Source organism: Mobula hypostoma, chromosome 13 (genome assembly GCF_963921235.1).
Source record: "Mobula hypostoma chromosome 13, sMobHyp1.1, whole genome shotgun sequence".
Classification (NCBI taxonomy): Eukaryota; Metazoa; Chordata; class Chondrichthyes; order Myliobatiformes; family Myliobatidae; genus Mobula; species Mobula hypostoma.
This window is the reverse complement of record NC_086109.1, coordinates 91,342,045-91,356,212: the sequence shown is the minus strand read 5'-3', so window position 1 is coordinate 91,356,212 and position 14,168 is coordinate 91,342,045. Positions and strand designations below refer to the sequence as shown.

The 14,168-nt window shown below is 46.3% G+C and overlaps 1 protein-coding gene across 2 annotated transcripts in view; it reads left to right on the top strand.

Annotated features, from left to right (window-relative positions):
* The first annotated feature begins 3,858 nt into the window (after positions 1–3,858).
* Positions 3,859–14,168, top strand: part of smad3b (SMAD family member 3b) — a 145,873-nt gene continuing 135,563 nt past the window's right edge. The window contains exons 1-2 of one of the 2 annotated variants that reach the window (XM_063066168.1): positions 3,859–4,188; positions 4,749–5,240. In XM_063066168.1, coding sequence (XP_062922238.1) covers positions 5,035–5,240 — 206 coding nt within the window. In that variant the 5' untranslated portion in view covers positions 3,859–4,188; positions 4,749–5,034. Of the gene's footprint in view, positions 4,189–4,586; positions 5,241–14,168 lie in introns of those variants that run through there. The other variant, XM_063066167.1, reaches the window with a different exon arrangement.

The following is a 14,168-nucleotide window of genomic DNA, read 5'->3' as shown; positions in this document are numbered from 1 at the left end:
CTTGATGACCTAGATCCTGTTGTGATCTCCCATGACTCTCTTCACTGGCCACCAATTTTGGTGTCATCCGAATACTTGATAACCATGCTAATTATATTCTCATCTATATTATTACCATAGATGAAGATAATCCCTGCGGCACACCGCCGGTTACTGGCCTCCAACCTGAAAAGGAACGCTGAGCCCTATACCACTAAGCCAATTGGCTCGGTCCTTCCCAACCAGCCTGCCATGCAAAGCTTTGTCAAAGGCAAGTCTTGTCTGAAGATCCAGTGACAATGAAGGAACAACAGGGTCTTTGGAGTCATTGATGTGTAGAGCCATACAGCTAGGAACAGTCCCTTCAGCCCATCAACACCAGTCTAAGCATCAAGCACCATTTAAAAGAATGCTACAATAACCTCATTTTACTCTCTCCACATTTCCATCAATCTCTGTAGATTCAAGCACTCATCTACACGTGGTGGTCATCCATTGCGTCCGATGATGACAGGACACCTGTGCGGCAGAGTTTTTAAGGTGGAAAAGCCGTTACACTGGGGAAGTTCTGTTCTCTCAATCTCAGGAAGCCAGGTCCAGTGGTACAAACAAGCACCTCAAACTGGGGTCTTTCTTGGTTGCAGTGGATTACCATATCGTCTTCAGCACCTTGTCTTGCGCTTCGCTCTCCACAGAGAGTTGCAGTACCGCCTTCCTAGCCATTGGACCTCACTGTAGATCTCATCCCACCCCGATCGCCAGAGCTGACTTCCCATGCTGGGGCAGACACGTCCCAGTCTCACAGGGGTGTGAGGCCTGCCAGCTACGCCCAGCTGGGTTAGCCCACCCATTGAAGGAGAGTACCAGGGTGAGGCCGCTGTCACGTGCAAACAGCTACTTGGAGCCGCAGCTGAGGGCTGGGCGTTTGGTGGGGACCAAAGGTAAGTGGGCTGTCCTGGAATAGACAGGACAAACCCCCTCACTACCACTCCCTTTACACCTCATACACCCCACTGATCTACATACCAGGGACAATTTACAGTAAGATGATTATTTAGAGGAACAGCACAGTAAAAGGCCCTTTGGGTCCAATCAAATTGTGACACCCAATTACATCCTTGTGTAAGACCATAAAACACAGGAGCAGAATTAGGCCATCTGGCCCATCGCGTCTGCTCTGCCATTCAGTCACGGCTGATCCTTTTTTTCTGTATCCTCCTCAACTCAGTTCCTGGCCTTCTCCCTGTAACCTTTGATGCCATGTCCAATCAAGAACCTACTAATCTCTGCCTTAAATACACCCAACGACCTGGCCTCCATGGCTGCACGTGGCAACAAATTCCACAAATTCACCACCCTCAGGCTAAAGAAGTTTCTCCGCATCACTGCTTTGAAAGGGCTCCCCTCTATCCTGAGGCTGTGCCCTCTTGTTCTAGGCTCCCCCACCATGAGAAATATCCTTTCCACATCTACTCTGTCTAGGCCTTTCAACATTCGAAGGGTTTCAATGAGATCCGCCCCCATCCTTTTGAATTCCAACAAGTACAGGCCCAGAGCCATCAAACTTTCCTCATATAATAACTCTTTAATTCCTGGAATCATCCTTGTGCAGTTAACCTTCTAACCCATAGGCTTTGGACCGTGGGAGGAAAGTAGAGTACCATGTGGTCATGTGGAGGACGTACAATCTCCTTACAGTCAGCGGCGGGAATTGAACCCAGGGCACTGGTGGTGCAATAGCATCACACTAACTGCTATTCTACCATGCCCCCCATAATTCCTGATCCCACCACCACCCACACACTGGGGGCTATTTACAATGAACCCACCAATCGGAGCACCCCAGGGCCGGGTGGGGTAAACTGATGTGGCCACGGGGAGAACATGCAAACTCCAGACAGACAGTGCTAGAGACTGGGATTGAACCCATCTCTGGAGCTGCAAGGCAGTGACTCTACCCAGTGCACCGCCTAATTTTATAAATTGCTCACACGTAGCACTGGCACAGGGGTGGTGGAGGAAGCAGTTGTTTAAGGTGGGGGATGGGATGCTTTGTTCTGGGTGGTGCCAAGATTCGGAGAGCTGTTGAAACTACAGATCTCTGGTCAAGTGGACAGGATTCTTTTACACTCCTGACCTGGAGATATTAAGTAGCCAGTTAGAAAAAGTAGGCCATTCAGCCCTTTATTCCTGTTCTACCTCTCAATAAGATCATGGCTGATAGGCTACCTCAGCACCAGTGTCCTGCAATGTATCTAGACCCATAATTCTCCAAAATCTATGATCACCACCTTGAATAAACTCTGTGACCAGGCCTCACTGAAGCCTTGGTCCAGGTCAAAGGTGGAAAACCAACCCAATAGATAATCGCCTGTGATTTTATCAGGACTCAAGGGCCTGAATTATTGGGGGGGGAGGGTCAGACAAGCGAGGACTTCATTCCTTCGTGTGTAGGAGTCCGGGAGCTGACCTCATCATTATCATCATCATCATTACATGCTGCATCATATGATATTGGCAATCATAGTCTCAAGACCATGATTATTATTGGCAAATCTTTCTACAGAAGTGGTCTGCTATTGCCTTCTTCTGGGCAGTGTCTTTACAAGATGGATGACCCCCCAGCCATTATCAATACTCATCAGAGATTGTCTGCCTGGCATCAGTGGTTGCATAACCAGGATTTGCAATGTGCACCAGATGTACGACCATCCACCACCTGCTCCCATGGCTTCACATGACCCTGACTGGAGGGGGTGGGGGTCCAAGCGGGTGCTACACCTGGTCAAAGGGAGACCTGTAGGCTTGTGGGGGGGGGGAACCTTTGGTAGAGACATATCTCCAACTCACCACTCATTATAGATGTGTATAAAATCATGAGGGGCATAGATAAGGTCACAGCCCTTTTCCCCGGAGAGAGGGAAGTAAAATTGGAAGTCATGGGTTTATACTGAACGAGGAAGATTTAAAGGTGCAGAGGGTGGTCGGTCTGTGGAATGAGCTGCCAGAAGAAGCGCTTGAAGCAGATACAATAATGACATTTGAATGGACACCGACACGGAAAGGAGAGTTTCAGAGCGATCTGGCCCAATAGCAGACAAATGGGAGCAGCTTCGGTGGTCACCTTGGACAGCATGGATGAGTTGGGCTGAAAGGCCTGTGTCAGTGCCATATTTCTCTGTACTCTATGCTAATTGGCTCTTACCCGAGCCCAAAATGGAAAAATAGAATTGTACAGTGCATGAGCAGACCCTTTGGACCACAATCACTCTGGCTACTTCCCCCTTCCTTTCCAGTCCTGATGAAGGATCTTGGCCTGAAATGTTGACTGTTTATTCCTCTCCATAGATGCTGCCTGACCTGCTGAATCCCTCCAGCATTTTGAGTGTGTTATTCTGGATTCCCAGCATCTGCGGAATCTCCTGTGTTTATGAGTTCCTTCAGCAGTTTGTGTGCTTTGATTCAGACCACAGTGTTGTCCCAAACTAATTACACAAGTAATTAAATGCCTAACTAATGTACCTGCCTTCACCATGTCCACACCCCGCCATTCTCATGTGTCTCTAAATACCCCTGTCATACTTGCCCCCACCACCACCACACTAACAGCACATTCCAGGCACCCATTATGACAAGAGGTTCTGCAGTTGCTGGAAATCCAGAGGAACGCAAACAAAATGCTGGAGGAACTCAGCAGGTCAGGCAGCATCTACGGAGAAGAACAAGCAGTCAACGTTTTGGGTCAAGATCCTTCATCGGGACTTTATCCATTCCAGCATTCCAGCTCCCCTTTTTCCAGTTCTCTTCTGCTCACCTCCCTCTTGTGCCACACCTCCTCCTCTTTCTCCCATAGTCTCTCTCCTGGCTTATCCGGCAACGTTTCATGTGGATGTGCTTAGTGGTCGGAAGGGCTTTACCTGTGATATACTGGGCCGAATCCACTACCATTTGTAGGATTTTCCGCTCACATACCAGCCAGCACATGCAGCCAGTCAGTACACTTTCCACCACACATCTACAGAAGTTTGCCAAGGTTTTTGGTGACATGCCGAACCTCCGCAGACTCCTGAGGAAGTAGAGACGCTGTCGCGCTTTATTTGCAATTACATATGTATGATGGATGGAAAATATTGGAAACGTTGAGCTGTTTGGGATTCGCGTTTCAGGTCAACGACCTTTCGACAGAACAAGAACAAAAAAAGTCAAGAGGTAGACCAGGTTTCAAAATGGAGGGGAGTGTGCGAAGAAAAGGGGGAGAGTGTGTGTGTGCGAAACAGGCGAGGATAAATGGTACAATGCAAGACTACAATGACCCCAACACGCCGCTCTAGTTCCTTGTTTTAATAGGCTGCGATAAAGAGCAGTAATTGATTTCAAATGAGTACTTGTTTACAGGTAAAGTTGAGGGTGAAGTATTGACGTTACGCCGGTCTTTCAACTGATATGACAAGATTGCGAGAACTCGTAACTTTGGATTAGTTGAATAAGGCATTTCCCTTTCACGGGCTCCTCACTGATTGGCGCTGGTTCCGGAGGGAGGGTTGAGTCTGTACTACGACACCCACAAGCACTCTTCCACACTTGGTCTCCTGTCTAAGTCCCTGTAGTAAAATAATTTGCATTAAACACAGGCTCCGATTCGACCTGAGTGGTCGCCGCACTATTGCAAACCCCCTGTAGTGGGAAGGCGGATTAATTTTAATAGCAGAGCAAATGAGAAAGGAACGAAACAACAGTTTGGTAAACAGATCTATTTTTGTTGCTGGCAGATAAAAAAAAGCCTGAAGCTAAGGAGAGGACAGATCTGAGTCTCCCCTTCACGTGGATTGCAAAGAAGGCAGCGGCACTCTATTGAGAGGGCGGAGGGTTACCGAAGTTTCGGCGCTGCAGGAGGGGTGTGCAGAGGTCGGCTGGTCCCGCAGTGAAATTGACGAGGCGAAAAAAAAGTTTGGTGAAACTTACCGGAGAAGTTTGGGGTTCGCGGTGTGTCTGGGACGGTGTTCGTCTCCCTTGTCTCTTACCGAGGACGCATTCAGGGAGATCGGTTACTCGAACATGTCTTCGATCTTGCCTTTCACTCCGCCGATTGTCAAGCGCCTGCTGGGCTGGAAGAAGGGAGAACAAAACGGGCAGGAGGAGAAATGGTGCGAAAAAGCCGTGAAAAGTTTGGTGAAAAAGTTGAAAAAGACCGGCCAGTTGGATGAGTTGGAAAAGGCAATTACGACCCAGAGTATTAACACCAAGTGTATAACCATCCCCAGGTAACGCGATATATTTTAAGAGACTTGTTTTTTTTTACTGTAAAAATAGATTCTAATTGCAATTTTGTGATTTTTCAATTCCATATTTTTTAACCGAAGATTTGATGTGTGTTGGGGTGTACGCGGGGCTGCGGTGGAGAGATGTCAGCTGTAGCCAGCATGGGTTTGCTGGTGTGTCTCAGAATGTCGTTTCCCGGCATCTTGTGTCGAGAACGGCAGGAGGCTGCATTTAAAGTTGTTCTTGAAATGAATGTCATACCTCACCAACAATAGTACACGAACTAACGCAGGCGGTTCAACCGAGCAGAAATAACAGGTGATCATTTCCGGTGGCTGTCTTTGGTGTGGGGGTTGTTGGGGAGGGGATCCCTGGGGTTAATTCTGATACAGAGTTTGGGGGGCGGTTTAATTGACTGGTAAAATTGGACACATTCTTGGGGCCGTGTTTCATTTTGCCTCCTGCAAGACGGTGTCGCTATTCTGCTCAGCTACCAGTGGAGGGGGGGGGGAGGGTTGGAGTGGGCGAAAAGGGTTGGGAAGAAAGCGTTTAAAAAGTATTAAACAATTTGCGGCCAAATCTTTGTGGTGTGAGGTTACACTGGAAGGAGATGAATTTGGTTTCTTGGACCCTTGAGATGATTTAGACCCTGCGGGGACTGTGGAGTCAGTTGATGGGCCGTGTTGTACATCACAGGCATTTTTCTCCTAGTCTGATCGAAGTGCACATGATCACCTTCTCGTACAGGCCATTTGGCCCAATGTAATCTGCTGTTTATCCTCTGGAGAAGTAGGGATAAGTACGTGGACGGGAGCGCTATGGTGCAGGTGCGAATGGATGTGGAGAGGATGTTTCCTGTAGGGGGGGAGTCAAGGAAGGGCGACCCCTTAGAAAATCAAATTCAAGTTTAATTATCGTTCAACCAGACGTGAATACAACCGAATGAAACAGCGTTCCTCTGGGGCTAGGGTGAAAAACGTACACGGCACGTTCAAGATAGCGAGCAAAAAAAACATAAGTCACGCAAAAAAAAAGACATGTATGCAGCGTTGAGGAGGAATTCCTTTACCCAGAGGGTGTTGAATTCCACAGATTCATTGACACAGATGGCTGCGTGGGCTGAGTCGTTGGGTATATTTAAAGCAGAGGTTGATGTTATGTCAAAGGTTATGGGGAGAAAGCAGGAGAGTGGAGTTGAGAGGGATAATTAATCAGCCGTGGTGGAATGGCAGAATGGACTTGATGGGCTGAATGGCCTAAATCTGCTATGTCTGTGGTTTTATGAGTCGATGGGACTAGGATGAGTGACAGCTTGGCACAGAGTAGATGGGCCGAAGGGTCTGCTCTATGACAATCACTCCTCTTGAGGCTGCTCATCCACTTTGATTAATGTCTCTGCTCCCTTGGCTGGATCATGCTCAACACAGGGTTCTGCTCTACTGGTAATATTGAGAAAACTTCACAGATCTCCAGACCCTGCCTGAGGTTCAATGACAGCAACCTAGCTTTAGGTAATTTGCAAATGGTTTAGGTTGAATTGTTTACCTGGAGATGTGTTTAATGGTGATGTGCAGGCAGACTCCAGAATTGGAACCCAACCTCCTATGGAAGGACATGGGGGGGGGGGGGGGAACATAGAACAGTACAGGCCCTTTGACCCACAACATGATGCTGACCTTTTGACCTACTCGAAGATCAATTTAACCCTTCCCTCTTACATGGACCTCAATTTTTCATTCATTTATGTGCCTTTCTAAGAATGTCTTAAATGTCCCTAAGTATCTGCCTCTAGCTTAACCCTGGCAGAGCATTTCACGCACCTTACCACACTCTGTACAAAAAAAAATTACCTCTGACATCCCCCTATACTTTCCTCCAATCACCTTAAAATTAAGGCCTTTTGTGTTAACCATTTCCACCATGGGGGAAAATCTCTGGCTGTCCATTCTATCTATGCCTCATATCATTTTCACCCAGAGAGTGGTGGATGTATGGAATGCTCTGCCCCAGAAGGCTGTGGAGGCCAAGTCTCTGGATGCTTTCAAGAAAGAGATGGATAGAGCTCTTAAAGATAGTGGAATCAAAGGTTATGGGGATAAGGCAGGAACTGGATACTGATAGTGGATGATCAGCCATGATCACAGTGAATGGCGGTGCTGGCTCAAAGGGCCGAATGGCCTACTCCTGCACCTATTGTCTATTGTCTATCTTGTATACGTCTATCAAGTAATTTCTCATCCTCCTTCAGTCCAAAGAGAAAAGCCATAATTTACTCAGCTTATCCTTATAGGACATGCTCTCTAATTCAGACAGCATCCTGGTAAATCTGTATCTTTTCGAAATCTTCCCCATCCTTCCTATAATAAGGCAACCAGATCTGAACACGAGTGTGACCTAACCAAGGTTTTATAGAACTGCAACATTACCTTAGGTTCTTGAACTGAATCCCCCGACTAACGAAGGCCAGCACACCATACGCCTTCTTAAGCACCTTACCAACTTGCACAGCTGCTGTAGGAGCATGCTTCAGTCATCTCCCCCCTCCAGTCTAGTCTGCCATTCAGTAAGATCAGGGCTGAAGTGATCTTGGCCTTGGATCCATTTTCCTGCCTGTCTCCGTGATCGTGGGCTCTCCCCAGAATTGCAGTTTGCAGAGGATTGTAGGCTTGGCCAGCTCCATTATGAGCACTAGTCTCCTCAGCATCGAGGACGTCTTCGAAATGTGATGTCTCAAAAAGGTGGCGTCCATCATTAAGGACCCCAGCACCCAGGATATGACCTCTCTTTATTGCTACCATCAGAAAGAAGGTCAGGAGCTTGAAGACACACAGTCAATTTTTAGCTTTCCCCCTTCCATCATCAGATTTCTGAATGGACAGTGAACTAACCCATGTATACTAACTCACTGCCTTGTTCTCTTCTTGCACCTCTTATTTAACTTAATTTTATATATATTGTAATTTACAGTGTATTTTATGAATGGAATAATTCATAAATGTGCAGTTTGAATGGTTGGGTTGAGTTGTTCCCCAATCTCGGCAATTTACTTACAAACATCTCGTCACTATGCGAGGAGACTTTGTCAGTGTGCTGTTGATTACACACTGTGTCTCCTCACGTGGTGACAAAATGTTTGCAGGTAAATTGCCAAGATGGAAGAACAACTCAACCCAACTATTTTATGTACTATACTTGCAAACACGAGGAAATCTGCAGATGCTGGAAATTCAAGCAACACACACAAAATGCTGGTGGAATGCAGCAGGCCAGGCAGCATCTATAGGAAGAGGTACAGTTGATGTTTCGGGCCGAGACCCTTTGTTAGGACCCGAAACGTCGACTGCACCTCTTCCTATAGATGCTGCCTGGCCTGCTGCGTTTCCACCAGCATTTTGTGTGTGTTGTTATGTATTATATCGTAGTCTTGCCACAAAGCAATAAATTTCATGGTATGTGTCAGTGATATTAAACCTGATTCTGATTCTCTCAGTCTGTCTGGGTTTTGGACATATTCCCTTAATTTGACCTCCACAGCTCCCTGGAGGACTGAATGGTCATACAGTCATCTTGGCATCTTGGCCCTCCTTCAGTCAGGAGTTATGAACTTGGAGAGTGTGCAAAACCAAAACTAGAGAACAATTAAAGTTAAATTTGCATTTCTCTTGTGTGCATGCATGTGTGTGAGGGAGCGGAGAGATAGTGGGTTATTATTTAATGGAGCGACTTTTAACGTTTCTATGGGGCCTTGCAGTTTTCATTTTATGCACTCTGTCGTAGCTCACACTGCGCTCAGTTCATGATTAGCGACAGGTGAGTGTGACACAATTTCTAACTGACCCTCAGTTGCTCGAGTCATGTTTGATCCTGAGGATATGTTGTTATATATTCAGTGCATCTTGCCTCGCTTGTCAAATAACAGTGTTGGGATTTTGTTTCAGTGGGGCACCAAGCTGCTTCGAAGGAGAAATGTGTCCAAAATCTTTGTCAAAGTCTGTTTTAAAGAGGGAAGGGGTGCACTGAGGTACAGGGAGGGAATTTCAGAACTTACATAGAAACATAGAAAATAGGTGCAGGAGTAGGCCATTCGGCCCTTCGAGCCTGCACCGCCATTCAGTACGATCATGGCTGATCATCCAACTCAGAACCCTGTACCTGCCTTCTCTCCATACCCCCTGATCCCTTTAGCCACAAGGGCCGTATCTAACTCCTTCTTAAATATAGCCAATGAACTGGCCTCAACTTGGGTCCAACACCTGTTTAGTAAGAATATCAAGAGATATGGGGATTCTTCCTACATTCCAAAAATGTACTGGTTGGAAGGTTAATTGGTTGTTGTAAGATGTCCTGTGATTAGACTACTGTTAAATCAGATAAAGCAGAGGAACACAGCTCACTGGTCCATAAAGGCCTATTCCACACTGTATCTCCCAGGTTTGATCTTTTTTTTGAGAGTTTCGGGTAAAATGTTTGATGATTTGTGAGGACCATTTGCAAACCTGAACAAAATCTGACACTGGATAGACCACACTTCAAGTATTGTGATAAGATGGTCACCTCATTATAGGGAGGATGCGGAAGGTTTAGAGAGGGTGCAGAAGAGATTTGCCAGAATGCTACCGTGCCTTATAAGTATGGCCTCTTTGGAGCAAAGGAGGGTGTGAGGTGATTTGATAGAGGTGTACAAGATAATAAGAGGTATAGATCGAGTGGACAGCCAGAGTCCTTTTCTATGGGCAGAAATGGCTAATGCAATGGGCATAATTTTAAGGTGATTGGAGGAAAGTATAGAGGGATGCCAGAGATAGTGTTTTTTTTTAAACACAGAGTTGATTGGTGAGTGGAACACACTGGCAGGGTGGTAGTCGTTGCAGATACATTTGGGACATTTAAGAGCTTCATAGATGGCCACATGGATGTTAGAAAAATTCAGAGGCTCATGTGAGGGTTATATTAGAATGACCTTAGCATGGGTTAAAATGTCTGCAGAACATTGTGGGACGAAGGGCCTGTACTGTGCTTAACTGTTCTATGTTCTGTAATCGGGGCTGTCTGGGGAATTAAGGGAAACTTTCCCCCTTTCACCAGGCTGTTGTCACAATAGAGTGATTGCTGGACAGTGGGAATAGACTCTCATCATCTATGTGTTTTTCACAAATTAAGTTGAGGGTTTAATCTTAAAAGTGATGAAGATTCCATCAGTGACGTGTGACAGCTATGAGCTTCATCGTATTCAACGTCTGTGGAACGTTCTCATCTGATTTTCATCTGCTGTTGAGATTTGTTGCGGTATTTTTGTTTCTTTAGATTCTCCTGTGACGTTAAATCCAATCCTGTCTTGGGGAAGGGTTATTGTTCCTTTACTTTTGGATCTAAATCTTCCTTCCTGACAGAACTGGGGGAGTATCTTTCCCAGAAGGACGGCAGTGATGTGAGATGACCTACCATTGCTGCCTTTGGCATATGACGTAGGAGCAGAATTAGGCCATTCGGGCCATCGCGTCTACTCTGCCATTCAATCATTTCTGATTTATTATCCCATTCTGCTGCCTTCTTCCCGTAACCTTTGACGCTCTTACTAATCAAAAACCTACCATCCTCCTCTTTAAACATACCCAATGACTTAATTTCCTTAGCCACCTGTGGCAATAAGTTACACAGATTCACCGCCCACTGGCTAAAGAAATTCCTCCTCATCTCTTCTAAATGGACATTTTTGTGTTCCGAGGCTGTGCCTTCTGGGCCTAGACTCTCCCACAATTGAAAACATTCTCTCCTCATCCACTCTATCTAACCCTGTCCATATTCGATAGGTTTCAATGAGATTACCCCTCCCCCCTCATTCTTCTAAACCCCAACAAGCACAGGCCCAGAGCCATCAAGTGCTGCTCATACATTTAATTCCAGAGGTAATTTAGCAGCATTTCCCACTTTGCTTAGATTAACCCAAAATCGGGCATTGCAGCTGTCTTTCTGGTTTATCTGTTTAGACAGACCTTGTGCCACTGCAAAACAGATCCACAAGAGTGATGGGAAGTTGTGTTCAGTTTCTGCTCTCTCGTCTCCCCCCCCCCACCCCGCTGCTTCCTCCCACCTTCGTGCACTCTATACGAGAGGCCGGACTTGAAGACCAGCGTAAGCAGCAGCAATCATTTGGTCAAAGGACGCGGGCAGCTGTTATGCCTCTGGATCCAGATGTGACGGGCGATCGCACTTCCCACGTTGGCAGCCTTGCTCACTTGGCCTGCGGAGCTGGAGCGGAAGCGGATGATCCGTGATTCTGAGACGAGTAACCACGAGTCTGCACTCTGTTCTGGCCCTGGAGATACAGGGCAGCAGCCACCGCCTTGCTAGGTGTGCTGGGTTGTCAGGATGGGCAGTGCTCACAGCCACCATCAGGGAGGATGTGTTTGGGCGCTAACCTCCTCAGCATCAGAATCAGGTTTAGTATCGCTGGCATATGTCAACGAAATTTAACTTTGCGGCAGCAGTACCATGCAATACATGATACGGGTCCACAATCCCTTATCGGAAATCCTTGGGGCCAGTTGCATTTCGGAATTCTGAATTTTTCATATTTCAGACCCCCCCCCCCACCCCGATACCAAAAAAACTCGTATGCTCAAGTCCCTTATTTAACCTGGCTCAGTGCAGTGGACTTTAGGACGCGGCGGCGCACCAAACCTACACACATCCTCCCGTGTACTTTAAATCATCTCTAGATTACTTATAATAGCTAATACAAAGTAACTACTATGTAAGTAGTTGTAATATTGTATTGTTTAGGGAATAATGCCAAGAAAAATTTTTATTTCCAACAAAAACATTCAATAAAACATAAAAATATACAGTTTCAAACGAACCAAATCAAACGCATGGTAAATGACTTATTGGAATAAATGTAGAGCGTCACTATCACTATAAAACTTCAGTAACTTATCTTTGTTTATTTAAATCATATACAGTGGTAATTTCGACACTATTTTCTTCAGTAAAATGCCACACAGACACACCACGATCAAGCTTCTGGAATAACTCCACTTTCTGCGTTATTGATAATGATAGATGCTTCCTTCTCTTTTTCTAATTGTTACCCATAGGGGTATCTGCAGCTCTTTTCACAGTGAAATTAAACAAAGTCAACAGTGAACACAAAATATCAGCGAACAGCAAATGCAGGTGTAACCAGTACGAGCGCTGAGCCACAACTGACGTCTGGCAGCCTCTGCTAGTGCTGCCACGTCACGCCTGAGTGACGTCAGCTGTTGGCAAAGAAAAACTTCGGTTTTCAGAGCTGTTTGGATTTCAGAATTTCGGATAAAGGAATGTGCACCTGTAATAGAAAAGAAAGCTGTGAATTAAAGTAAATATATATGTATATTAAATAGTTAAATAAGTAGTGCAAAAATATAAATTTTTAAAAAAGTAGTGAGACAGTGTTCATGGGTTGAATGTCCATTCAGAAATCTGATGGCAGAGGGGAAGAAGCTGTTCCTGAATCATTGAGTGTGTGCCTTCAGGCTTCTGTACCTCCTTTCTTGATGGTAGCAATGAGAAGAGGACATGACCTGGGTGATGGGGGCCCTTAATGATGGACGGTGCCTTTTTGAAACATTGCTCCTGGAAGATGTCCTGGAAACTATGGAGATTAGTGCCCAAGGTGGAGCTGACTAAGTTTACAACTCTCTGTGCGGAAGCCCCCTACGCCACCACCCTCCTAATCAGACGTTGATGCAGCCAGTTAGAATGCTCTCCACGGTACCTCTGTAGAAATTTTTGAGGATGTCTTTAAAAGAGGATGTCCCTAAAAGGCAGCATCCATCGTTAAGGACCCCATCACTCAGGACGTGCCCTCTTCTCATTATGACCACCAGGGAGGAGGTACAGGAGCTTGAGGACACAGACAGTGTGTAGGAACAGCTCTCCCTACCCCACCGCCGCGCCATCAGATTTCCAAATGGTCCATGAACACAGTACCTCCTCCTTGATGGTAACAATGAGAAGGGAGCATGTCCTGGATGACTTGGTGGGGGGGGGGCTGTGTCCTTAATGATGGATGCCTTTCTGAGGCATCACCTATTAGAGAGAGATTCTCTGCTGGGTGACGGGGGAATCGTTGCAAAGTCTGTTGCAGCCAACGGGCGTGCAGTTGTGCAATTTGGGTTTTTGTGATGACGAGTGCTGGTGTCCCGGGAGGCTTGCTGTGTGCGTAGCAATGGCCTGGTTTCGACACCTCTGATAAGAGACTCTGCGACACCCCGGGGTTCTGAAAGGTGTGAAAGAAATGCTGGCTGTTTTGCTCTTGAGCTGTATTGCAGTAAATGATGGTGCAGCCTGTGTTGGTGGAAGAGTAAATACTACCCAGAACAGCAGTGAGAGGTTCACTCCTCTCTGCTACACTGCCCTGGGATATTCTCCATCCACCTGAGAGGGCAGAGGATGCCTCAATTCGACATTCCATGTGCGTAGTCTGCCTCCGACGATACTGCATCTAAATCAGCTGTGCATTTGCCAAATTTAGCTCTGGTTTCCTTTGAGGTAGAGAACTATTCTTGTAGCCTGAGCCCCATGACGCACAGTACTGGTGGGACTTGCAAAGCTTGAAGTAAATTTATTATCAACACAGAAATGGGGAGGAATTTCTTTTAGCCAGAGGGTGGTGAATCTGTGGAATTCAATGCCACAGGCAGCTGTGGAGCCCAGGTCATTAGGTACATTTGAGTTTGAGGTTGATAGGTTCTTGATTAGTCAGAGTGTGAAAGTTTACAGGGAGAAGGTGGGAGAATGAGGCTGAGAGAGAAAAGGATCATCCATGATGAAATGGTGGAGTAGACATGACGAGCCAAATGGCCTAAATCTGCTCCTACGTCTTGTGGTCAATGTACGTACATATTGCCATAAGTTACCCTGAGATTAATTTTCTGGTGGGCATT